This window comes from Garra rufa, chromosome 22, assembly GCF_049309525.1.
Source record: "Garra rufa chromosome 22, GarRuf1.0, whole genome shotgun sequence".
Classification (NCBI taxonomy): domain Eukaryota; kingdom Metazoa; phylum Chordata; class Actinopteri; order Cypriniformes; family Cyprinidae; genus Garra; species Garra rufa.
Window position 1 is genome coordinate 9,253,035 of NC_133382.1, and position 27,598 is coordinate 9,280,632.

The 27,598-nt window shown below is 38.9% G+C and overlaps 2 protein-coding genes across 16 annotated transcripts in view; both read right to left on the reverse strand.

Annotated features, from left to right (window-relative positions):
- ccdc6b (coiled-coil domain containing 6b) overlaps positions 1-4,335 on the reverse strand; it is a 28,320-nt gene extending 23,985 nt beyond the window's left edge. Inside the window, exons 1-2 of the mRNA XM_073828572.1 lie at positions 4,087-4,335; positions 546-695 (exon numbers count right to left, since the gene is read on the reverse strand). Coding sequence (XP_073684673.1) covers positions 546-695; positions 4,087-4,320 — 384 coding nt within the window. The 5' untranslated portion in view covers positions 4,321-4,335. The remainder of the gene's footprint in view (positions 1-545; positions 696-4,086) is intronic.
- A 2,101-nt stretch (positions 4,336-6,436) lies between these two features.
- Positions 6,437-27,598, reverse strand: part of ank3b (ankyrin 3b) — a 253,156-nt gene continuing 231,994 nt past the window's right edge. For 6 of the 15 annotated variants that reach the window (XM_073827681.1, XM_073827673.1, XM_073827678.1 and 3 more), the window contains 15 exons: positions 27,201-27,429; positions 26,906-27,031; positions 26,620-26,742; positions 26,187-26,213; positions 25,556-25,637; positions 16,643-16,717; positions 16,193-16,324; positions 15,862-16,005; positions 13,445-14,105; positions 13,140-13,335; positions 11,997-12,083; positions 11,203-11,286; positions 10,963-11,100; positions 10,227-10,309; positions 6,437-7,670 (listed from right to left, as the gene is read on the reverse strand). In XM_073827681.1, coding sequence (XP_073683782.1) covers positions 10,244-10,309; positions 10,963-11,100; positions 11,203-11,286; positions 11,997-12,083; positions 13,140-13,335; positions 13,445-14,105; positions 15,862-16,005; positions 16,193-16,324; positions 16,643-16,717; positions 25,556-25,637; positions 26,187-26,213; positions 26,620-26,742; positions 26,906-27,031; positions 27,201-27,429 — 2,170 coding nt within the window. In that variant the 3' untranslated portion in view covers positions 6,437-7,670; positions 10,227-10,243. The remainder of the gene's footprint in view (positions 7,671-10,226; positions 10,310-10,962; positions 11,101-11,202; positions 11,287-11,996; positions 12,084-13,139; positions 13,336-13,444; positions 14,106-15,861; positions 16,006-16,192; positions 16,325-16,642; positions 16,718-25,555; positions 25,638-26,186; positions 26,214-26,619; positions 26,743-26,905; positions 27,032-27,200; positions 27,430-27,598) is intronic. The other 9 variants (XM_073827684.1, XM_073827682.1, XM_073827674.1 and 6 more) reach the window with 5 other exon arrangements.

Below are 27,598 nucleotides of genomic sequence, written 5' to 3' on the forward strand. Positions count from 1 at the left end.
ATCCAAATTCAGGTATCGGAATCGGATCGGAAGTGAAAAAATGTGGATCGGTGCATCCCTAGATTCAATACACTTTAGGTCAAAATCACACCGGAGTTCTCCTTTAAAGATGGTATTGCCAAAGCAGTCCCCCTAAAATGCATGAATCACTTCCGCAAAGCCGTATAAACCTCAAAAATATGGTGGAACTGGGAAAGGCTGTTTGAGGAAGCTCTGTCCTTGGTAGGTGAGCTCAGAAACTTCAATCTATCACTCTTAACAAGGTTGTGTGTGTTTAAATGATCACAGAAGGCTTGGTCAAGGCCACTTACAGCGCCGACCTTGAACATTTCCTGTACTCCCCCCTCAGTGACTTATCACTTGGACTATGAACACAAAGGTGGAAACCATCTTCTTTTACTTTAACATGTGCTCTACACTTGCTCTTGAGCAACACTCAATGCTCTTGTAAAACTGTCAAATGTAAACTATGTTAGCGTCCATCCTTTAGTGCAGACCGTTAAAACAAATCCTATTTACACACCGAACAACAGCGGAGCACTTACTTGCATAAGTTTACGAGATAGCTCATTGGTCAGGAACTCCTCTTCCTTCTCATAGTTGACCGCTAATGTTTCTTTCTCTTTCTGCAGGGCCTGAATCTTTTTAAACAGGGTGTTGCTGATGAACTCCTCTTCTTGTTCTGCTCTTGCTTGCTAAAAAAAAGATATTTCAGAAAGCACAATGTTAGTCAACAACTTTTGAAAATACATTTTTGAAACGTTTCATTAACCTTATATTGTTTACTCTCAGCAACAGACGCATTTTACGTTGCATGTGTATACAGTGGTAATAAATGGTTGATAATGTAGGGCTGACTTTGAATAAATGAACAAAATGTTTTATGTTTAAGGAATAATTCACACAAAATGAAATTTTGCTGAAAATGTACTCACCCTCAGACCATCTAAGATATAGATGTGTTTGTTTCTTCATCGAAACAGATTTGGAGGAATTTAGCATTTTTAAATTAGATATTTTTAGTTTTGTTATTAGAAATTATAGACGATTTTGGCCTAAAGCAATGCTTTCAAGTTAAAGGAGTAGTTCACTTTCAGAACAAAAATTTACAGATGATGTACTCACTCCCTTGTCATCCAAGATGTTCATGTCTTTCTTTCTTCAGTCGTAAGGAAATTATGTTTTTGGAGTAAAACATTTCAGGATTTCCTTCCATATAATGGACTACTATGGTGCCCAGTTTGAACTTCCAAAATGCAGTTTCAAAGGGCTCTAAATGATCCCAGGTGAGGAAAGCAGGGTCTTATCTAGCAAAACAATGTGTTATTTTTAAAAATAAATTACAATTTATATACTTTTTAACCCCAAATGCTCACTTTGTCTAGCTCAGCAAGATGAGGGTTTGAGATTAAAAAGTATATAAGTTGTAAATGTTTTCAGAAAATAACCGATTGTTTCGCTAGACAAGACCCTTCTTCCTCATCTGGGATCATTTAGAGCCCTTTGAAGCTGCCTTTAAACTGCATTTTGGAAGTTCAAACTCGGGGGCACTATAGAACTCCATTATATGGAGGGAAATCCTGAAATGTTTTCCACAAAAAACACCATTTCTTTACGAAATCATCTTGGATGACAAGAGGGTGAGTACATTATCTGTAAATGTTTGTTCTGAAAGTGAACTACTCCTTAATGATGGACTTGTTTCTTACAAGCATGCAGCTTTTCACGTCACAAGATGTTAATTGATGAATTGGAGTCATGTGGATTACTTGTGGATTATTGTTTTAATTAGCTGTTTGTCTCCAAAATCTCTCCAAATCTGATGTGCATTGTGTAGAAAAGGATGCACATTTTTGCTCAAGACCTTTTCCCAGAAAAGAATGTTCTGAAGAATTGCTTAAATGTGTGACAGAGTAGGTCATTGTGATTTATTGTACTGGAACAAGGTGAATCATTAAGCGACAGTTCTTGTAAATATTTCACAACTAGCATAGAATCAGTTTGACTTATCACAAGCATAAAATGGCCTCCCTGACTAATGAATGCAGAACAAAAAACCCTACAAACATGAAGTCTGTTTCTAAATGCAGCTGCACCAATCTAAAGAAATGTTGGAGGCAGCAAAACTGGGCCTGGGAAAACATCATGAATGAGTATAAATCAAAGGCATTTGAGGACAATGATTTAGTTATAATTTATACAGACAAGCCAAGTTCATCTGGCTTGTAGAAACCAATTTGCAATGCACTCCAAAACCCATGTGCGTGACATATAAGGAACTGAAAGTCTAACAGAAAAGATGTTATTTCTTCATATAGGTGTTATTGAGAAGCCATCTGCTGATCACGAGAGAATACAAAATGCATGATGATTAAGAACTCTATGCAGGGATGAAATAAACCTTATCAAGCCAGAGAACAGCTGCTTTGTCACTTTTGACTGAACACATAAACATAAGCTGACAACACACAAGAACAACTGTCAGATGATCATCAAATATTAACTAGCAACCAAAACAACTCATGACACATACTGAACCATTTTACAATACTGTAGCACCAGTACATCATCGTTTCATGCTCACATAAATCAATAAACTACAATGAACTACATGCTAGATATGTTTAACCCTACAAAGTCTACAGTATCATAATTTATAGGTGAATTTCTTAGGCCTTCATGCCCTATGCTCTCAATCAATGTCTTTTTGCTGTAAACTTTTAAATCATGTTTATACAGTATAACCTGAATAATAACAACTTGAATAACTTTCGTATTGTTAGTACTGGATTCTACTAGACTGAAGCAACTTAGGTTTACATCTTTGTTTAGATAAACCATGTTAAAACACATAAACACAATATGATACTTCACACTCATGTCTCAAAGTTTTGCCCCAACAGTTAAAAATATATATGCATTTTATATAAGTAGTCTGTCGTACTGTTATAAAACATGTAATCTCAATTGTTTAAATTACAAGGTATCAGAATTCCATCTTACTTTTTTATCCACAAATATATAAGCAATAGCATCAAATTGAATTTTTTTTTGTTTAGTTTGGGCTTTTGAATAAAATTAAGGCATTTTTGTCTTCCTAAAACACATTCACACTATACCCTGGACCACAAAACCAATCATACGTGTCGTTTTTTTTTTTTTTAATTCTTTGGAAATCTAGAATCTGAGGGTGCAAAATACTGAGAAAATCACTTCTCAAGTTCTTATCAATGCATTACTAATCAAAAATTAGGTTTTGATTTATTTACAAAATATCTTCATGGAACAAGATCTTTACTTAATATCCTAATAGTATGAAGAAAAATTTATAATTTTGAACCATACAATGTATTTTTGGCTATTGCTACAAATATACACGTGGTTTTGTGGTTCAGGGTCACCCATATGAGGTGAAACGTTCTAAACACTCAATAAACTGAAAAAAAAATTATATTTTATGTCAAATGTTACAGGGTTAAACTGTATTATATATTTACAGTCAAGAGGCCAGATGACTCATAACATACCCACAGAATAATAACTAACCAAAGGTAGGTACTTTTTAACATTGCAATATTGTGTGTTAACATATTATAGGAGTTATAATGATTGTGAACATTTGGCACATGCTACTGTACTTAGTGTCACTTTATTCAACTATTAATAAAAATACTGATTTAGTTTACACAACTAACAATTACATACTGTATCAAAATAATGTTGATATTCCCAGAGTAATTATTTTGACAAATTAACATTATTTTACTGCTAGCTCATGCTAGAATGAATATTTCAGTGACAGTTTCTTAGATTCTAAACCCAACCACAACTTCAACACAGTCACTAAAAGGGGATAAAAATCTGCTTGTTTAGTAAATTCATTTTTATAATTAACAAAACGTAGCGGAAAATATGAGACAATAAAAGCTAAGCATTAGCACATTAGCTTCTGTAAACCGTAAATGTACTGTAAGTTACTGTAAATATGCTTAATAACATATGAAATTGTTTGACTCCTTATTATTAGCTTTCAGGTTCATTCAGGTGAATAAATATTCATTGTAAAAACATTTGTGAATGACTCACTATGGTGACACTGGCTTTGCGCAAGTCTCTATTCTCCTCCTGCAGGGCTTTACACTTCAGTTTAAACGTCTCGAGCTCGATCTTCAGCACTTTATTCTCCTGCTGTAAAGAAGCCAGGCGATTCGACAGCTCCTCTAGACGGAACGAAGAGATGAGGATGGAGGAGGACGAGGATGAGGAGCACTGAGGGGTGGCTCCGTCCGTGTCGCTCTCACTCGCGCTGTCCGCCATCATTGAGCGTCAGTGTGAGTCAGTGAGAGAATGAGGAATGAAATACTGAGGATGTGAATCGCTACAGCGACCTCTAGTGATTCGATTCATTTCAGAGAATCGGTTCGTTCAAACGGTTCGCAGTGAAAATGGGCGGGGCTTTGAGGTAAAATAGGGCTCAATAATAATTCTGCTGTTTAAAGTCCTTACTGCATGTTTAAAATTCAAAACATCATTATAAAGGTGTAAATTATTGCTCAGGCGTTTGCTGAACCAGCACGCAGACAGCGGTATCATGTGGTTGGTGTTAACTTTCTCAGCGCTGATATAATTGGACCAATCACATTAGTCTGTGGTTACATTACTAGATTCGTTTTAAAAAATTTATTTATAAAGGTTCATAAGGCACATGTGTGTTTGTAGGCTATGTCAGGTACGTATGAGTTTAATAATTTATTAAAATACAATACAATATGTAATTTATCTACCTGTACCTGCTTTTTACAGAGGCAGTAGTTGAGCCTGTCAGAGAAAGCTGGACACCAGGCCCTGTTTTTGGAAGCTATAAAATTCTTGTCAGGTAAAATAAGTTAGCTTGTGTACATGTTCAGATAGATAACATAGGTTAGTTTATCCAAAAATCCTGTAATTCACTCCCATGTTCTCGTTCCAAACCCATAAGACTTGTTTATTTATTGAGAACAAGCCAAGATATTTTTAATATTCTCTCATCATTTTTGTGCGTAAGTTACATTTAAAGTTCACACAACCAAATTGTTCTAGCTTCAAAAAGATCCACTAAAGTGGATATTTTTCTCTTTTTTGTATTTTTTGTATAATTAATTAAAAAGGAAGCTCAAGTGTGCCTGCTTTAAGAATGACACAATATTCATTTTTAGTCAAACTATCTTCAAGGACAGCCTTTCTCTATATACTGGTTTATTAATATTTGTGAATTTCACCTTAAGATCTAAAGAAAAAGTAATGATAATAAAAATTATAATTTAGAGTTTTTTAAAGAAGTCCCTTCTGCTCACCAAGCCTGCATTTACTTGATTCAAAGTACAGCAAAAACAGTTTTGAACAATTTTGAAATATTTTTACTTTTTAAAATAACCGTTTTCTATTTGAATATATTTTAAAATGTAATTTATTCCTGTGATCAAAGCAACATTTTTAGCATCATTACTCCAGTCTTCAGTGTCACATGATTTTTCAGAAATCTTTCTAAAATGCTGATTTGCTGTTCAAGAAACATTTGTTATTATTAATAATAATATTATTACTATCAATGTTTAAAACAGTTGAGTAATTTTTTGGTTCAGAATTCTTTGATGAATAGAAAGATCCCGATCAGAATTTTATATAAAATTAATATTTTTATTTAGCAAGGATGCTTTAAATTGATCAAAAGTGATGAGAAAGACATTTATAATGTTACAAAAGATTTATTTTTCAGATGAATGCTGTTCTTCTGAACTCTCTATTCATCAAAGAAACCTGAAAAAAAATCTACAAAGTTGTTTTCAACATACCAATAATAATAATAAATGTTTTTGAGCAGCAAATCAGAATATTAGAATGGTTTCTAAAGGATCATGTAAATGGAGAAATTATGTTACAAATTGAAATTCCTGCTTTGAAATCACAGGAATAAACTGCATTTTTTGCTAAATATATTCAAAAAGAAATCAGTTGTTTTAAATAGTAAAAATATTTTAAAGTTTTACTGCTCTTGCTGTACTTCAGGTCAAATAAATGCAGGCTTGGTGAGCAGAAGAGATGTCTTTAAAAAACATTAAACATCTTACTGTTCAAAAACTTTCAACTGGTTGTGTATATATTTCACAAAACTAAACAAAAAACATTTAATGTATAATTGTACAGTATAATTCTATGTATACTTAATGATAGGGCTACATTTATGATTTATATTACTCCATTACACTATGGGCAAAATAATTTAATTTAACTTAATTTTAAATAAAAATTATGTCACAATCCAACAAATAAATATTGGAAAAATAGACTTAAATTCCTATATTTATTTCTTTTGAATATGTCCTGGACATGACTTTTTATCATCAGATTCCCTCTTAAACTATCCAAAACTTAATGTTGAACATGAAAGAAAACACAGTGAGGGTTTGAACACAATTTATTATAAGCTTAAATAATTAATTTGATCATCCAGTGTATGTTTGTTTTTTCCATACATATGTTTGTTACCAGATCTATCATCCATGAATGCTTGGGTGATTTCTCAATGCACCAAAATCAAAGTAAAATTTCCCCCAAAACCACAGCAGCCTTGAAAAGTAGTAATACACTGCTAGAATGATTACAAATGACAGGTTGACAGAAAGACTTCAACATCTTAGAGCCAATACACATGAGAACAGTTAAAAGTGCATCACGTCAGTCAACGTGATGCATACCGGTGAGCGTTCGGATTTCATCTGTATCTGTAACTGCATAGGGAACCTGCCGCTGTGATGTGACGGGACACAGTGTATTTTAGTGAAGCTGAACAATGGTGGGGTGATACTGTCATCTTTCTAAAAAAAAAACGCATTAGCAAGGTTGTGAGTGTATACATACAGATCATCATTCATCATTTCCTCTTCTCTTGTGTTATGCCGTTTAGAAAAATCAAAATAAAGTGAATCACATGCATGAAAATATTAGTACTCTGAAGAAGTCCTTGAACAGAACTACAACGGCTCCAATGTTCGTACCACCGAAAACCGCAGTAGGTTTGAAAGAAATATCCGTTGTTAAAATCAAGCTGGCTTTTTTTCATTTACAAACATTTTTCTTGCTAATAATTATACAAGTGCATGTGAAGATAAACTGAAGCGTTCCCTTAAAATTGGAATCAGAATTGGTAGTTCATTCCTACACACTTGCCAGTGCATTAACAATATCGTGAGCCACTTTCAAATTTATACAGTGTAATTTATGTACATCATAAGCTCCAACAGCATTATACACCCCGACATTATGGCTCCGAGAGGAAAAAAATGTAAGGCGAGTGTAGAAGGTGATTCAAACGAGTCCCTTCTTTTCTGTCAATCTGCATTGTTTCGTGGCCTCTTTGGTCACGGAAGTGCTTGGGCGCTGCCGTGGAGCGTCTCGTATCGGACGCCCCCAGTCGAATGAAACGTCGCACCAACAAAGTCCTCTCGACCGTTAGCCGTTCCGTGTTATTGACAGAAACAAGTTTTTTTCATGCTCATGCGAAATCAAAAGTCGTCTGGCTGAAAACCATTTGTTTTAATGAAAGCTGCAGACACACGATCTTCATCCCCTGACCTCCTGCGCGTTTCCAGTGATCCTCTTCGTAGGAAAATGATATTGAAACACTTTTAGATCTGAAACACAGTGACATACATTAACTTATTTTATTCATGTAAGAACATAGCATAGCTTTTAAAGGATTAGTTCACGGCAGAATAAAAATTGACTAAGTGATAACTGATCATTTACTCACCTACACGTCATCTATATTCATGTCTTTCTTTTCTTCAGCTGAAAAGAAATTAAGGTTTTTGAAGAAAACATTATAGTGGATTTCAAAGGGGATGAACAGGTTGAAGGTCCAAATTGCAGTTTCAGTGCAGCTTCAAAGGGCTCTACATGATCCTAGCTAAGACATAAGGGTCTTATCTAGTGAAACGATAAGTCATTTCTAAAAGAAAAGGAAAATTGATATACTTTTTAACCACAAATGCTTGTTTTGCACTAGCTCGACATCACACATTACGCAGTCACAGTGGAAAGGTCATGCCACCAGTGTTTACAAAGCGAACGTGCAAAGACAGTCAAAAGCCCTTTAGAAAAAAGTAAAACAACAATGTCGGACGATTTTGGAGATAACCTATCTTTTAAAACCAAGAACTAACCATGTGGCCTTTCCAAGAGCTAGTGGAAAAAGTGTATAGATTTTTTTTCAATCGTTTCGCTAGATAAGACACTTATTCCTTGGCTGGGATTGTGTAGAGTCCTTTGCAGCTGCACTGAAACTGCAATTTGAACCTTCAACCCATTGACTCCCAATGAAGTCCACTATACAGAGAAAAATCCTGGAATGTTTTTCTCAAAAACTTTAATTTATTATTGACTGAAGAAAGAAAGACATTAACATTTTGGATGACGTGGGGGTGAGTAAATTATCATGATTTTTTTATTCTGGAAGTAAACTAATCCTTTAAATTGATATACAGTGGAGTCAAAGTCTGAGAGCACACTTAAAGGTTGTATCAGCGATTTCTAGCCTAAAACATAAAGTGTCAAATTCAGCTGATCTTTCATCACGATCCGCTCGCTGCCTGCCCCATAAATTGTCTGTGAAAAAACCACGTCTCTCTGGTCAGCCTAGGGTCCGAGATATGCCAAAAAAACAATCGTGTTCCAACCAATCAGCGTCAGGGGGTTCGTGTTGTGGACTTTCCTACTGGTGCAGGGATGTGAGGGAGGCGGAGCGAAAGTCCACAACACCAAACCCCTGACGCTGATTGGTTGGAACATTGTTTGTTTATGTGTGGAAAGGTTGGTAGTGCCGATTGTTTTTTTGGCATATCTCGGACCCTAGGCTGACCAGAGAGATGCGGTTTTTTCACAGACAATTTATGGGGCAGGCAGCGAGCGGATCGTGATGAAAGATCAGCTGAATTTTACACTTTATGTTTCAGGCTAGAAATCGCTGATACAACCTTTAAAATCTGGGATCCAAAATCGAATTTTAAACTGGAAATACGCATAAAGTTTACGGATGTGTAAAGCAAAGAATATTATGACATTAAATACATACAATATTTCTGTGTTCTGTGCTATTTCTAGGTCACTAATTAAAACTGAGCAAAATAACGTGTCACATTAAAGGAATAGTTCACCCAAAAAGTAAAATATGATGTTTATCTGCTTACCCCCAGGACATCCAAAATGTAGGTAACTTTGTTTCTTCAGTAGAAAACAAACAAAGATTTTTAACTCAAACTGTTGCAGTCTGTCAGTCATATAATGGCAGTCAATGGGACCCACGGCATACATATACACATAAACATACACAGACGAAACCACATTAAACCGTGCGGCTCGTGGCGATACATTGAGGTCAGGATAAGCTCAAGTAATTACTATTTCAAGTAGCTGTCGTACCCACTATTTTTGTGTAAACAATGAGTGACGTATATGCACATGCGCCTACTATCCCAAAGCACGTTGACGCGTCACGCACCGGCTGTTGTGAACACGCTCAGGACAGTTAAACACTGCGGTGGATTCAAGGTAAAAAATGATATAAATACTGTTCAGTTTCTTGCACAGACCAATTGTTTCATGTGTTAAGACCTCAATGTATCGTCACAAGCCGCAGGGTTTCATTTGGTTTTGTCTGTGTATGTTTTATTGACTCAAAGCTTTTTTTATTGACTGCCATTATATGACTGACAGACTGCAACGGTTTGAGTTAAAAATCTTGTTTGTGTTCTACTGAAGAAACAAAGTCACCTACATCTTGGATGCCCTGGGGGTATCCAGATAAACATCAAATTTTCATTTTGTGTGAACTACCCCTTTAAGCAAAACAAGTTGTGAAAGCCATTCCATGTTGACTTTAGATGTCCATTCATTGTGTAGGTTCACAATGCAAGACCCAAATGAACCTTTGAAAACACTTTGGCCTGGTGTGGACACAATGGCATGAGTAAAAGAACAATTGCATGGACTAATTTGCTGCATCTGCATGTCATCCGTAGGGTGCATTTCAACTGTACTGGAAAAAGTGCTGTTTCAAAGCACATTTCTCTGGTGAATATTGTTTTGATGACTATTCACAAAAGCTACCGCCTGAACTGGCAGGATTTCACTCTGCTCTGCTTTTTACCCCCTGACTTCCACTGATCCTAGTTTTATGCCTATGGACTTACCAAAAAGAGCACAACTGTTACGATTGACCCATTTTCTCCCTTTGTCTTCCTTCCTTCTTCATGCCCTTCCCTCCTTCTCCAGCCTGAAACAACAAAAGCTTAAAGTTAAAGATGACTCTAAAAGAGCGGTCATACAACACAGCGTCTATGAGAATATTTGTCCAAATGCCCATCCATGGTAGCACACAACAAATGCTAAAAGAGAGAAAAAAATCAATTAGTGAGAGACCAATGTTGTTTTCAAAACCGATTTTTATAGACTCTTCAGCCACATCAGCAGAAACACTACCTCTGCAGTCATGAAGAACTTCTAAGTTTGCTGAAATAACTTGTGTTATTCTGAAATCATGAGAAAAGTAAGTTATGCTCATGGGTAAACAACACATTATAAAATCATTTTCAGTTTAATTTGTTGCAGGATGCAGCCTAAATTAAATCAGCATAGCTTCAGTTCCCATACGGAAAATCAATGGACATCCGAATTGACTCCAGTTGTAACAGTTTAGCTCATTTAAGCTTTTCCCACACATTTTTGTGAAAAGAACAAAAGTATGTGACCACACGGCTAGAGGGAACACATATCATTCCACAGATGTTCACTCAGTTTTCCATTAATGAAGCCACTTCAAACCAAAATCAGAAAATGTTAGATTTTGAATAAAGCAGACTGTTTTAAAAATGTTCTGCATACTGCAGGCCCACACTAGCACTAGCATCAGCAACACACGAATCCAACCTCAGTGTGCTCTCTACGGGGCCCGGGGCCCACTTCTTCCTCTTGCTCGGCCCTATTGGCCTGCCGGGAACGCTTTCCACGCTTTCTTCTGCCTTTATCCTCCACACCAGCTGTGCGACGCACCACTTTGCGGATGACCTAAGAGAAGGGGGTAAAGTCACGTCTCATGGCATTGGTTTATTCCCACACAGTGGCAGAAGGGAAGGGAAAAGTTGTGCTAGGGGTGGGCATGGATATTACTTTTCTGGTGACTATGTTTCCATCTTCATCTGTGTACTGCTCTTCTGTCACAGTCTCAACAGGGATGTTTTTGGCCTGATCACCCTACAGAGTTGAGATGCATGATGAGACATTTCAGATTTTTACTTTGTTTTTAAAGTTTTGATCACACACACAAGATCTGTGAGGACATTTAGTAACTTGTAATTCCAATTTAATTTGACCACAAAAAAGAAAAATAAAGAGCTTTCATCAGCTGTTTTTTTTTTTTTTGGTTTGAGAGAAAGTTTCAAGCCAAACATGCTGATGAAAACAGCTGGATGCATTTAGTCATTCAAATAAACATATAAATGAACTGGTCAATCCAACACAGCGGGCAAAAAAGAAAACAGCATGATCTAAATGACTTCTACGTCTTTCAAATGACATGCCAAAAACATAACTCTTTAAATAAATTCATCCAGTAATTATTGACTCTAAAATTTGGTTCAATCAAAACAAAATCAAGACACACAAAATTAGGTTTTATTATGTAGTGAAACTTATTGCTAGCATGAAGTATTAGTAGCGAGGTTAACCTTAGCAAGCATCTTTATTTAATCAAATATAGAGGAAGGAGAAAAAATAGAGAATAAAATTGAAAGATGAAAAAAGGAAAAACAGATCACGATAGAAAAATACACTTCAGAAATCACAGCAACTTCTTCATGAAAAGTGGCTAATCACTTCATTCCCACCTAGCACACAGACTAAAGCACACGCAATGTCTGTAGCACGCAAACCGGCCCAAATCTAAAGAATCCCACTCATAGTACCTTCAGAATCACTCTCCGCCGATACACTCTGGTGGTAACAGTTTCCTCCTCATCAGAGCTGGATTCATTATCTTTACGAGCTTCCTGCTAGAGTCAGGTCAGCACATTATAACAGTGGATGAGCCATCAAACTCATATGAAGTGCTTCAGACCTTCAACTAATGTTCTTCAAGTCACAGATCTTCACTGTGTTCAAGCACTGATGGTGACCCAGTGTTGATAATGGTATTCACAGTTACTATCAATCTAAAGCTTAGATAGCTGTAAGAATAGAGCTAAATTGTTCATCTGTTGAGGAATATTTCATTTGAAGCATAATCAAGAACTTCCAAGATTAAATACAATACATATCATGTTCTTTTGTTAATATTCGATTTGCTTATTGTTCATCTTTGTTGTAGCTTGAGACTTGAGAGAATGGAGAAGACAGGATTGCATTTGCAGTAAGTAGTTTTGCACTGTGCCAGCATGGTGGTTCCTTGAGAACCAATTTTCCTTTTGAATGAAGGATGTCATGAATGTGTCGTGGATTAGTTATAATGGACATGGAATGTAAATGCACAATTAATGATTGAAAGAGCATGAAAATCACGGACAACTTTCAGCGTTACATATCATCGAGGCTGAAAAAAGAACACAGTGCTGCAGAAAGCAGGTAAAGGCTGTTAATGCTGTTTTCCATGTTTGTGAAGTAAATATTTTTACATGGCTTTTTAAAAATGCCAGGTAGCCGTTGTTTCGTATGCGTTTGGCCAATCAGCATACACGTACATCATTGGTAGTTCCTATAGAACTGTTTTAGACCCTACTATGAAATAGGAGCTAGTTAGGTTCTTTCAAATGGAGTTCCTAGAACTAAATATGTTCCTAGTTCCTGCGGTGCGAACACGCCAAAAAGCAGGAACTTCTTACAATAGTTCTAGGAGCTATGAAAAGGTCCCTCCAGTGCAAAAGCCCTTTTTCACAAAGGAAGAGCCCAAAAGAATTGGCTGACCACCTGGACAGTGAACTTTGTTCAGAACAAGGGAGAAGATTGAGACACTGAACCATGTGAGTACATGCTTGGTTAAAAACTCGGTTTATCTATCTTAGAAAATCTTCAGAGCATTGATGTTCTTTAAGATCTTTCAACAAAATTTTTACCTGCACTTTAGGCTCGGAAATGTCCTCCCTGTTGTTTGGTCCTCTGTCCTCTAGAGCCTCACTGCTCACTTTGCCTTTTGGTTTGCTGGAAGACTCACTGGCGTCTGGTGACAAGCGAGCTTGGGCTTGGAGCTCCGGATGTTCCCCATTTTGCTTCTCAGTTTGCACTCCAGGTGTTGAGGACATTCGTTCTTGGCTGTGAAGGCATCCAAGTTTGAAATACATTACTTGATTGATCCCTAACCTGCTGAGCTTGCAGAAAAAGAATAGTCCTAGAGTTTGTTGGTAGAGGTCACTGTTCTTACCTGGACTCTCTTTGCCCTTGTGTTTTAGTATCCAATCCTTGGTCAGACGTTGCCGTCTTCCCATTGGCACCGGATGTCTCACTCTGCAGACCTGAAATTGAAGACATGTCTTTTTCTACCTGCTGCACTTGAGAGAGGATCGCTTGCAGCCTCTCCTCTGTCATCTCATCCTCTGAGCCTTCCTCCAACTTAATGTTCTCCAAGAGAGACTTTATCTTCTCTTGGGTCATCTCTTCTTCGTCAAACCCAGACTTGCCACTTTCTCCAGGAGCTTCACTGACTGAGACACCAACAGGAAGCTTAGGTTGGACTTCCTTCTCCTCTTTTACTGGACTTTTTGGGAAGACATCTGATTCTTTTGTGGTTTCCTCTGCTGATTCTTTGCTCACACCAAAGTCATCTTCGGCTGACCCATCCTCCTGGCCAACAGACTCTCGGCCTCCAATATACGTGTCCTCCGCCATGACAGTAGGCGGCTTGGTATCTGCAGACACCGGGCCACTAGTGGTTGGCAAGGACAGTTCACTGGGTCTAACAGGGGAACTAGAGGGGAACTTTAGACTACTGTCCTCACTAAAGAAATCATCGTGGCGCAGAGGGGTGGGGGGCTCATAGGTCAGCTCTGAGGGACTCTTGAGCTCCAGCTCAATGTTGTGGTAACCTGAGTGACACAACACAGTGAGATGGAGGCGAATACCACTTGTGCACACACCACAGTAACAGATGTTATGATAAAAGCCTTTGAAAATGTCATGGAGGATCATGTTGATGTTAAGGTGCCATTCTGAATTAATTAAAAACACCTAATTTTATGGCTTTAAAGGAATATTCTGGGTTATTTGCAAAAATTTGAGTAGTCCCACCTTAAAAATTAGATAACCTCACAACTCAAATAACAAACATTTCCACTCAATTTAAGTGCTTTCTGGCACACTTACCCCATAGACTCCCATTGTAAGTGGACTACTTAGGTAACTGTTTAAAAAGAATACCAAAGATGATCAGTAGCAAGTAAGTTAACCCAGAATACTCCATTACAAATATACCATTTGGTAAGCAACATATAGTAAAATTTGTATGGTTATAGATATCTGATTGTAGTTCACCATGTTATTTTCAAAGGCAGATAATTACGACACTAAATATAAAGTTCAGGAACAGTGGGGTCCTGACGTAAATGGAGGAAGATAGGTGATGATGAGGAGGAAAAGGAAACAGACTGAGACTGCTGGGTCAAGACTGTAGGGATAGGAGATGCAAATGATGTAGATGAAGTAGGGGCAGTAGAAACTGTCATAGACACAAGGTTACAGAAAAATGGAGCAAGACAAGATATTGAAGACATTATGAGACTTATCAGAATGATGTAGTTATATGAAGATAAGAATGCAGTGTTAATAACAGAGCAAGTTACCATAGCATGAGTGAAGAGCTGAAGCAAGAGCTAGCAACTACGCTAAACAGTGCTGCCCCACTGTGCTTTGAAATGAGGCAAAGGTGTTGCTATGAAAGAAGTTGGTAGGCAGTGGAGAAGCAGCTGGTCTGGATTTGCAGCAGAAGCTCTATCAGGAAGGTTCAGAGGATTCTGGGATACTGGAGGATCAGGCAGCTTGACAGCAAGCAGACATTCCATAGTAGCCAGAGCCATGCTATCGATATTGCTTCCAAACTACTGAATTACTGTTAGCGCTACACAGAGAGAGACATAGGGCAATCATGCTGTAAAAGCAGGTTGCATACTATTATTATGTTTTCATGTATGTTCAAAATCTCAGAAAGAATCAGAAAGTATAGAGAGAAAACAGTAGAGCACTATTGCCATTGCTAATAGCTACAGTAGTTGGTATACTTTGGAGAGAGGATACTTTGTATACACATAAACATAATATTTATCTTAATACAGTTTGAGCCAAATCTTAAACCCATCAGACTGTCTTTTCCAAAGCATGTATCATCAGTTAACAATCTCAATAGTTTGAAAGGTTTATACATATTCATTGGTGAAAACCAATGGGTCCAACAAATTGACCCCAATCGTTGCTCCATGTAAATGTATTGTATTTTCCACTATTATTAAGATGGGGTTAAGTTTTGATTCAGCATTAGCTTACTGTATGTTATGTACTATAAAGTTGCATGCTTCAATGTTTTCATACAAACATACAATCATAATAATTCAATATATATGATCACACTGATCCCTGACTGGTCCAACACCAGGCTGGGAAAGAGCAGTGTTGTTAACTGGTGAGTCTAACTGATTAGAAAAGATTGAGATTTAAACTTAAACTTGAGTTTAAGTTTATACTGGGGCTGAATTTAGAGCAACAAATGTTTTGCCATTATGGTTCTATGAATCTACAGATTTGTAAGAGACATAGAAAAGTAGAGTTCAGGTAGATGGGGCTAAACTTTACCATCAGCCTGCTCCTGGGAAACTGCGCTATCATCTGCAAAACATCTTGTGCCTGAAATGTTACCATAGTCAAATATCGGCCCTTCCAGCAATGTCACAATATCCAACCGATTGATCTTAGTCAGGACAGCAGATAAGGCATCCGCTATAAGAAAAAAAAACAAAATTGAACATATTGGCTTATTATTGTTTGAAAAAATTACAAATAACATTATTTCTCTTTCAATGGCTGAGAATATAAAGACTGTCCCTGCCCAAAACCCCACCCACCTTTCTCCTCTCCGTATGATTTACCCTTATTCAGAAAATATGCAGTCCACAGGCACACTTACTTGTAGCGTTTTTACCATCTCGGCTAACCCATTTCTTTAAAAGCATGAAACTCTGAGCTGTCAATGAGTTGGGGTTTTCCACACGGATTTGATTTATCTCATCAACCGAAAATTCCATTTCCCTGGCCAGCTCTGCAACACATTAAAAATAGATTAACGACTCTTCTGTCTGTACCACTCCCCCGTACACATGTGCGCAGTACTGCAGTGACTGCAGATGGCACACCCTACTGATCACAGCAGCACCGACGCTTTGAGAAACAACAACAAATAAGGCGAAACCATACTGCATGTGCACAACAGCAGTAATACTAAAAAGTAGCATTTAGGGGTAAAAATCTGACATATTATTTCCACAAATTACATAAATACAGAGATGTAAACACACAGGGTATATTTGTGCTAATATGTAATGCAACAATTCGTCCTCTAGGGGGTGTCATTTCTTACCAGTCCAACTCAAGCCAAGATGATCCGCCACAATAGCCATGCGTACATCCGTTCTTTCACAGGGGCTCTGAGGGCCTGAGTGTAGAAGATGGAAGGACATGAAAATCTTTAAAACCTCATATTTAGAGAAGTTAGAAAAGTAATGAATCAGACTACCCTTTTCTGATCAAGTAAAGAAATGTGAAAGTTTTGGGGAGATTTTTGCATACTTTATCCACAACAAAGAGTCTATATTCAAATAGGTAGGCTGGGAGACATTGATCAGAAAAGAGTTTCAAAAATATTTTTATATAGTCAATTAACTTGTTAGTTGTTTTAAGAGGTTAGGTTTGTGAATACTATATCTAATCAATCTAATTGGAAATGTTTAAACCTCCTGACAGTATAATCTTACCTGGAACACAACAAATAAATCATAAAAAAGACACAATTCAAATGTTTCTACAGCTACAGCAGAGGGAAATTCACAGTATCAAATGAAACTGAACATGCGGCATCTTCGATGCTGTGCTAGGACTGTGTGTCTGCATGGGCTCAAGAGATCTACAGGCTTCCTTAGCACCTTATGAGAACTAGGAACCAATAAATAAGGCCAGCAACCCACGCACACTGGCATGCTACAGTAAAACTGACTATCCATAGAAAGAGATCTGAAAACTGGTTTGGAGACCAGTACACAAGTACACAAAGAGAGAGAAAATGACAAATGACAGAGATGACATCTACAGTCAGGTCACACCACAGGCAATCACAACGGCTCATGCAACTAAGATCATACAAGTGGAAAGTTTTACAAACTAGGCTCGATCTCCACGCCGGGGGCCACTTGAGGCCCAGCACCCTGACTGCCTTCACCTCCATCAGTCCTCCTACTCCTCCTCCTCCTGTCTCTGCTGGACTGCTCAACCTGTGATCTCACGTCTCTAGCAGACCTGGATGTACTGGAGGGTTGCGATGCTTCTGATAAAGATGTGTTTCTTGATGTGTTGCTTTCTTCATCCTTATCATGTGCCTGCATCTTTTTCTCCTCACTGGAAAGGCTGCTCACAAGCTTTACTGCACTACTAGATTTCAAATGACTACTAGAACTTTTGCCAACCTCACGTTTATTGCTTGACCTACTAACTGAAACAGTTTTTGATCTGTTGTTGATGGTTATCGGTTTGGTTGACTGTGCTTTACCTATCTGTTTGACCATTGTGCTGGTCCTAGATTTCCCCACTGGAGAGGAACTAACAGTTTTGACCTTCATCATTGGGATTTTAGATTTAGGCTTCACGTCTGGGAATGGATCTAATCGATTCCTGGCTACTGGTGTAATCTTTTGACCTGGTCTCGAAGATGTTAGATCTTTTTTACACCCTAGTGGTGGATGAGGTGCTCTCACTGGCAACCTAGACTTTGGTGGCTTTCTTGTAATGTCTTTGCAATGGGAGACTATGTCATTATTTTCTGTATTGCCATCCCTAAAAGTACCAGTGTCCTTTCTGACTGAATCTTCACATGGGTTTATTACTTGAACTGAGCAAAGATCAGACATTAACATCTGTTCGTTTTGTAGCAAGCAATGTGTTCCAGCATTTAAGGCCTCAAGATTATCATTATTACTGCAGTGTCTGGAATTACTGGAAGTTGTCTGGAGGTATGTTTGTGGCTCTGTCCTCGGTGAGTCTGTCCTTTGATTGTACATGCTTGTTTTATAGGTTTCTGGTCCTACTTGATGTGCAGTCTCTGGTGTTTGACCTTGAGAACTATCCCAGTCTACACAAACAAAATCTCTCCTCTCAGTGTTTGAAGATTTGAGTCCTATTTTAAAAGAAGAACATAAAGAACTGACTTCTGAATAGGAGGGAGGCTCCATGTCATGAGATGTGTCAGAGTGGTCAGTGCATATCTGAATGATATTGTATGACATAACCGTGTTGTCCTCCATCTTAACTTGTGCTCTCTGAACTATCTGTGGATTTGAGGTGACTACATTTGGTTTTCTGACCCCATCCCCTATCCTCCCTCCAAATGTATGCTCACCGATCTGAAAAAATTGCAGCCTCTCTTCAACAAAATCCCGCTTGCTCATGTCAATCGCGCCACTGCGGGTCATCTCAAACATCTTCCCTTCGTGGAAGGGGAAAGGGTTTGGCTCGCTAGTTGGTGTGCTTTCGTCAGTTGGGGTTCTTGCAGGAGTTGTGTCAGGGGTTGTTGCTGTAGACCTGTCATCTACTGCTAGTCCAAACGGCTTGGGCTCATCATCTTTAATTCTAGCGTCCACTACTTCATCCTCTCCTCCCTTGCTTGACCAAGGATCAAAGCCTTTTGTTGCAACAGTTTTAAAAGGCGTATTAAACTCTTCATCTAGCTTGTAACTAAAGTAAGTTTCTGACAATCCTGGATCAGGTTGTTTTCCGTCCTTTTCACTGTCCTTTCCATTCTTTCTGTTTGAGACGTCAGTCTTAGCTTTGGTCTTTTTGCAGTCTTCAGCTGGTGATTCTTCTTGAATTACTTCAAGTTTACTTTGGCAACGGTCACTTGGTCTAGTCATATTATCTGATGCCCAAATATCCTTTCTGCTTTCATTGGGAAATCCAAAAGGTTTGGCGATAGGTTCACTCAAGCCATCATCCTCATCTTGAAGTTCGTATCCATCCAGAGAGTCAATCTCAGTGGCATCGGTGTCATGAGAGAACTCTGCAGTTGTCGCTATTGAGCAATCTGTGATAGACTGATCATTGCCATTTTGTTCATAATCATAATCTTCTGTTTTTCCATTACCATTTGATCCTGGTTCTTTATCATTCCCATTCTTGTCATGTTTTATTGATGGGCTTTTTGTCAAATCATTGTCCTCGTCAATCTTAAAAGTATATTTCTTTATTGGAATAGGTTTAAAAACAGATTCCTCCTCACTTGAATCACTATCATTAGCTCCTGGGGGCACAGGAGATGGGGGCTGGACTCTTATTATAGGTTCGGCACGAAGATGCTTATCATGCTCCTCTTGGAGATTCACTTCCATCATTTCAGTCTCAGCCTCTGAGGAAGGAGTCGACCCTTTTTTCTCAGGCTGCGAATCAGAATCCAAAGGCGGTGGAGGAGGGAACTCTATATACGCAACTCTTTTGTCTTTTGCCTCCTGCCTAATTTCGTGTTTACCATTGGCTCCTTTTTCTGGACCAGATTCTTTTAAAGGAATAGCTTTGCCTTGTTCGCTATCTTCTGACTCCTCTGAAACCTCAGCTATTGGGCTTGCAATACCTGGCATAAATGCGATAAATGGATCAGGGGTTCTTGAGGTGAGATCATAGCTGACCTCTTCTGAGCTTGGTGTCTCTGGAGTCATAGGACTTTTGCCAGAGCTATCTATAAAAGAGAACTGTTCTAAAGTGTCGTCATCTGGGCTGCCTTGAGGAGATGTGGGCTGTTTCTGTTTAACTGCATAAATTGTTCGGCTTTCTGAGCTAGCCATCTTTTTGAATGTTCCATTTGCTCCTCCTCCTGCCATATCTTTGTCAGACTGTTTCCCCACTTGAACACTCACATAGACTGGTAGAGTTTTAAGCCCTTTGAAACTTTCTCTTGTTGTAACTGTGGATATTTTTTCAACCGAACTAGTGTCACTTAGACCACTTGTTGTTCTACTTTCAACAGAGATGTCTTCAGACTTTTTTGTTACAACTTCCTCTCTCTGCAACTCTGAACGGCCCTGAACCCTTGGTTTAGTCAGGGTAGGTATGTGCGATGGGCTCTTTTCAAATAATTTAGTTGATGTGTCTTGACTTGCCTTCTTTGTCTGATTATTGTCTGAGGAACCAGGTGATGTTCTCACGGGAATATGAGATTCTGTTTTTTTCTTAAGAGTCTTTATCTGAAAGTCGTTCCTACTGATATTATCCTTAGACAAGGAAGCTGTTTTAACTGAGTCATTTTTATTGTCACATTTTAAATATTGCTGCTCTTTAATATCATTAATTGCACTATGCCTGTCTGCAATATTTCCATCTTTGAAATCTTGAGAGTGAATTTTAGTAGAACTCTCTTGAGTTTTCTCAAAAAGTGAGGCTCTTTTTACAACACTATCTAATGTGGTAGATTTTTCAGGTAAACATCTTTCACTCGATTGCTTTGAGACAACACTACTACTGCTACTGGGAGGGGCTACTTTACTTTTATTGGTTTCTGTTAGTTTTCCAGGAGGTGGTTGTCCTTCATCTGTGGAATCAGCTTTTGAGGGTTTTGAACCAGCGATAAACTGATGTACTGGTAATTTACTTTCTGGTAGTTTTTTAACTGGTTGTTTTGACTGTGTTAGAGGCCCATTCTGATCCTGTTTCTGTGCTTCTATTTCAAACTTTTGTCGAACAGAACTCACTCTAGAAGTCTTAACTGGGACAGGGGGGCCTGCACCACCTGTCTTTGCCTGCTTAGGATCTTCGTGCTGTTTTGGCTTGTCCTCACTGAACCGTGACAGCATATGCCTCTCGGGACTGCTTGGCAGACTTGCACTTTTCTTTTCGTTTGTACTGCCAAACATCTTCTGTCTGCCTTTGTCCCATTCCTCGGCTGCACTCTTTTGCATTTTCTCAGGGCTGCTGCATGTTGAGCTCGGCCCTGACCGTGTCTCTCGTGATAATCTTGCTGGTTTCTTTTTCTCAGGCGACTTCAGCTCATCGTTTAACTTTTCGGTCTTGTCCCTAAAAAACTGTGAAACCTCACTCAGTTTTTCCTCTGCCTCCTTAATGGTCCGATCTACCCTATCTTCATATATAAGTTTCTCTCTATTCCTGTCCTGCCTATCCTGAGTAAATCTCATCCAGACTGCATGTTTAGGGCTACCGGGTTCTGTAGTATAATGTAGTACTGTTACTTTGTCATATTGCTCATCCTGTGGGGGATATTTACCTGATTTGTCTGATGCATCCCTTGCTGACTTTAATTTGGACTCCTTCCTGGGGCCAGCTACTTTTTCTCCAAATACACCTTCTGCCCCTTGTACCTCAGTGGCTACGCTATGTGCATGGTCTGCCACTGAGTCCTCAGTATCAGAATGTGATATGTCAAATTTTTCTGAGAGCAACATTTTCTCAGCAAACCTGTATGACTCCCCTCTCAACTCAGATAACTCATCATCATGATACTCAATAGAATGCTGGCTTAGAAGTTTTAAAGCTTTATATGACTCATCTGCAATAAGCTGAGCTGAACTGGGACGAGATTCTTCCTCTTGAGAAACAGGTGTATTGACTCTAGATGTGTCTAAGAAAGACGGCAGTGATTCCTCAGCATTAAGTTCCTCCTCATCTTGAAAAATCTCATAATCACCATCAACCCTGTCAACAAGCTCCTTAAGACCTCGGTCACTCTTGCATATAAACTCTGGATGCTTTTTAGTCTCTCTGATTATAACTTCTGTCGGGTCAGTTGTGTTGCCCTTTTCTATGTGCACCTCAATAATTCTCTCAACTTTGGGTTTTTTGTCCTTTTCGAGGAACCGTGGAGACAGTTCATCTCCTTTAATGACATCTTGGCCAGCTTTGTGCTCAAATAAACCAGCTAAATCTTTGGAAGGGTCTCTTCCAGACTGAAAAGCTTTCATTATGTCTCGGACTGACATTGTTTCTTCAATCCTGTCAGAGTCTTTCAGTTGAGGTTTGTGGTAGACCATTCGAGTTGTAGTGGTGATATGAGTTTCTTCTTTGACGCATGCCAGTTCATCAGAGCTGACTTTCATCTGCAAGGCCTTTACCTTATCTTTGATCGAGCTAACTGCTGGCTCAGGCTCAACCGGAGGCTTCAAAGCTGCTGCCTCATCCATTAGTGGCTCACAGACCTCCTCAGGATGTTCGTAGCTCCTGATGACGTGAACAACCTCAGTTCTGGTTTCTGTTATGACAGGGGGAATAGGCACATCTGTGAAGGGGGGTTTGGGCCCTGTGCTTTCTGCACTTTGAGGAGCTGATGGGGTCTTTTCACTTCTGGTTTCAAAACCACTATCTGAGAGGGGACTCTTATCCTGTTCATGGGAAAAGTCATCAGGAGATTCCAGGATAGCATCTGTGCCACTATAGGAGTCAGCTAATTTACTCAAGTCTTTCTCTGAGGGAGAGGTCCGCATACCTGTGGGTGGCATTTTGAGCTTGTGCTCTGGTTTCATAGTACGCTTCTGTTTTTCCTCCCCTTCCTTCTTTATTTCATCATATCTGCTCTTTACATCAGCTATTTTTGAAAGGGAACTGGCACCAAGATCATTCATTAAGTAATCAACCACTTTAGCTAAATTGAGATCTCTGTCTGGCACTGACTGTGGCCCAACAGGAAGGGTTGGTTCAAATGTTGGCAGGGAACGCAGGGCACTCTGTCTTGCCTCCTCAATTTCATCTTTGGAGAACTCTTCCCATTCATCCTCTGAGGCCCTGTCTTTACTTTTGCTTTTGGCTTCACTCAGGACATCTTTTGTGAGAATTTCACTAACTTTGACAAGGTCCTCTTTTACCTTCTCAACCAAACTGTAAGGCTCTTCATCCTCTATCTTGGACTCTTTAGAAACATGTGAGTGGAAGCTTTTGGCTGCAGATGAGGATGAATCAGTTTGTAAGATTGCAGTCATTCTTATCAGATCTTCCTTCATATCTGCCACATCCTTAAGAATCTCTTGACTGGATGTCAATGTGGGTGCGGCAGCAGCTTTGAGGACTGTTGGGGAAATAAAAAGTGAGGGCTTTGGAGGTTTAATTCGTGATGTAGAGGACTGTGCTTGGGTGTGTGTCTGAGGTGTGATTGTTATTTTTTCTGGGAGTTTCTTCCCCTGGGGTTCAGGGAGCACATTGACCACGGAGAATACCGGAACAGACATGGAAATGGATGACATTGATGCGGTGGTGGTGGCTGGTGATCGAAGGGTATCGTAAACAGAACTTGATAAGTTTGATCTTAAAGGTGAAGATACAGATTTTAGCACACTATAGCTTGACGTTGAGCCAGCAGTAAGTGTTCTTTCAGCCTCACTGAAGGCTGCACCAACACTGGCCGTTGCAGCTTGTGTTGTGGCCTGTATCCGTTCTTGTAAGCTGTAAGCCCCTCCTGTAAACAGACGGGAAGATGCAGAGGCGGACGAGGGGTATTTTATCGGTGAAATGGATCCGTTTAACAGGACTGTTTCATTACTGGAAATTGTAGGCTTAGCTGATGAAGAAAGCGATGACAGAATTGTACCCCTAGCTGCATCTGTGGTCGTTTTAATAGAGGACAAGCTTGATATATTTCGAATGGGTGAAGACACTGCTATACTTGTGGGGGCCAGGGTGGATTTGAATGATAAAGGCGTGTATGTATTTGTGGTTGACTTTATAGAATCAGCTTGCGTCACTGTGGTGAAAGTTCTGTCTAGCATAGATCCAGGTGATGAAATCAAGTTAGCTCTCGAGGACAATGAAGCAGCAAGCCCCTTAATGGACACTGGATCTGTGCCGGTTTTACCCGGCGAAGACAGGAGGCTGGAGGAAATCTGAACTTGGTTTTGGGGTTGTTGAACCACAGTCTTTATTGGAGATGACATAGATCTGTATGTTCTAATGGGTGATGCTACATCGCTAACTGATTTTACAGGGGAAGCATTCGATGTTCCTAGGGTAGACTTGATTGGAGATGCAGAGGAAATGGACCACACGGACTTTAATGGCGAAGCAGATGGCGTGTTGGAAGGTGAACTGGAGAGGGAACCCAGTCCACATTTTGTTTGCCCAGGGATGGTAATAGGAGCAGTCGACCATGCCTGGTAAGATCTTGTTGAAAAGACAGGTTTGTGAGCGTAACCAGCAGGCAGTGTTCTTGTTGTACTTCGTTCAACTGTTTCTTTAAACGGACAAATGAAAATCCAACATAAAGTCAACAAAAAATGGTGGAAAAACAGAGAGACCAGAAGGAAAAAATTGGTCAGTGGTGATTGTCTTATAAGGAATAGAACAGCAGTTTCATGACGTGAAATGGAACTGAACATGAGAATGGTGCCGAAATAAAGATGATCCAAAAGAGATTCACGGCCCACAAAGGGTTCACAAAACAAAAATGAACAAAGCACACAGAAAAGCAAAAGTATGACAAAAACGATGAACCACAAAACGTAAAATGGCAAGACAAATGCACAGGACCAGAGTAAAACAATTTCACTTTTGACTTTTGATGTGCTAAATTTTCCTTTGACTGACTACCTTCATTTGCTACAGTGCCTTTTATCTGTTTGTTTTAGGGGAAAAAAAAAACAGATCCTTCCCCAATTCGTGTAACAGAAGACTCCAAAACAAAAAGCATCCTTGTTCCTATGCTACAGCATAACATATGACGAATGCAGGCTAAATTACTAATATTTAAAGTTCGTAATATCGCGCACATCATGCAGATCTGAGTAACCTTAGTGACAGGCAAATCAGTGCAAACTGTGAAAGCACCCGAGAATCTAACTGTGAGTCTTCATGCATTTCCGTCAAAAATGCATTAAATAATTCTGCACAATCACAAAGCCAAAAGGAGCAAGACTGGTTGTAAACAGGAATTAAAAAAGGAAATGATTTTTTACTTTGAAGCCATAGTGCATAATGTTTGCATTAATAAGTCACTCAAAGTAAAATGTTATGGATGTTACAAAATATTATTTTTGCTAATGTGGGTAAAAATGAACAAATAGGGTAAACAATATCTCATAAGCAGAGGGCAGGCACGGCACACCAACTGAAATACCAAAATTTACATGCAAACTAAAGTTTACAGAAAACAAGCATGTGGACTCTGTTCATGTATGGTAAGAATGTGCAGATAAAACAATGTTTATGCCAGTTAATATATCATAGATGGTCACAATAAGTCACATGTTAGCTTTAGAATTTGGTTTTCAATGTGATATATTAGTGAAAACATCACACTCACTCGTTCCAGGCTCAGTCAGATAGCTGTAGCGCTTACGTAAGGCTAGAGATGCAAAGGTATGACGTCGTTCTGGCTTTTCAGTCTGTAACAACAACAAGAAGAATCCTATCAGTTCTGCCAATATCAACCCTGCTTAAAGTTCAGCTAACTTAAATTGTTCTTTCCTTTTGAAAAGCATTAATACTGATTTGGAAGGTTTTTATCATTTTCTTTATATTACTGTACTCTTTAAATTGGGTTGGCCTATATAGTCTCTATTCACATCAAAGGAAATCAATGCTACATTGATTTCCTTTAATTTATACTAAAGGCCATGAAACAAAAAGAATAATTATGACCATCTGGGTCTGTGAGATCAAAGGCGCCAATGACCAGTGTTGTTTTCTTCTATAAATTAAATTTGATATGCTTGATATGTGATCCACCTAAGTCTTGACAGCCTAGGCAAACAGTACTTGGTGCATGGATGAGTAAAAAAAAAAAAAAAAAAAAATCAGCTTGCAAAGAGTTGCAGCAGCATGCAGTATATGTACTGTACGTGTACCCAAGTTAAAGCCGTCTTAAACGAACAAATAACCCAGAGCTAAAGCAACTAGCACACCACATGGAAATGAGGGGACAGCACTATTACCTCTTCCTCAGGATCTGAATCCACATCCTTTTGGTTCCCAAGATGCATTGCAGAAACAGAGGGGATAACGTAATGAAGAGCAGGGGGAAAGAAACATCAGGATGTGAAAAAGGTGATTGAGAGCACAAGTAAAGTTACTGCGAAGCCACAGTGAAGGAACATAAAGGGGTAAAACATAAAAAGAAAAGCCGCAACCACAGAAGCTGTTGAAATAAGCACAAGCCTGTGCACCTTCAGCCAAAGCAAGATCCAAATCAAAAGTGTGATTTGGGTCAGCCACAACAACAACAACTTGAAAGAAGCTTGAAACAGATAAAAGACACACTCAGGCAGTTTGAGCCAAGTTCGACCTTTAATACTAGGTACACTGCTCTATCTTTCCTGAGTATGAAGATGGCATGATATGACGCAGATGATCATAGTTCAGCCTTACCTTCTTGAGTCCTGGCAGTGTGATGTTTAAATTACAGATAGCAGTCTGAGCCAGACCCTTGGAAGTTTTAGGCTCTCTGAGGAAGGACAGGCGGCCACACGGCTCTTGGCTGCTGTCTCTGACCTGCGGATGACAAATAATTTTTACTGCTAACGAATTAGTCTTTAAGCCTCACTTTTTTTTTCAGAATTTGCTGGCCGAGACAGAGCCCATCTGATTTAAATAAGTACAAGGTTGTTTAACTATCGCGAAAATGTGGAAATCGTTGGAAGAAAAAATGATCTACCTTTACACAGAACGGGAGTCTGTTTTCTTTGAAAGCATAGAAGTTAAAAACCAGCTGCTGTCCGGCTTTGGTCAGAGGGGCCAAATTGCCATAGCAGTCCACGTAGATGGGCTTCCCTTCCAGCACCTTTAATACAGCCAGCCGTGTTATGCAAAACACATTTTGTAAAAATGTTAACGTGCAAAAATCCTAATAATATCCCATACAATAAATCATTAGCATGGAATGTTATACAGAACATCAGAATCTAATGATAAAAGCAACACATACAAAGAAAAACCTATACATAATGCACCTCAATGTCTTTGCTTCTGGCCACTTCCTCAAAATTCTCCTGCTGTTCCAGGGTTTTGTCCACTTTATCGTCTGTCATACAGAAGCACCGCAGGCTGGACTCCACAGGGTCATTCATTTTAGCAAACACTACAAACTTGGCCATGTAGGGCACACAGATGAGCTCCCTATAGAGCTGCGTGGCCAAACCTACAGTCTCTGGGATCTGATGGCAGTCTGCAAGCCAAAACCTGGACACAAATTTAACCATCACAAAGCTGAAAATGTGAGATTTTGGTAATAAATCTTAAAGGATTAGTTCACTTCCAGAATAAAAATTGTATTAAATTAAATTAGCTCACCTCCATATCAACCAAGATGTTCATGCCTGTCTTTATTCGGTCGAAAATAAATGTTTTT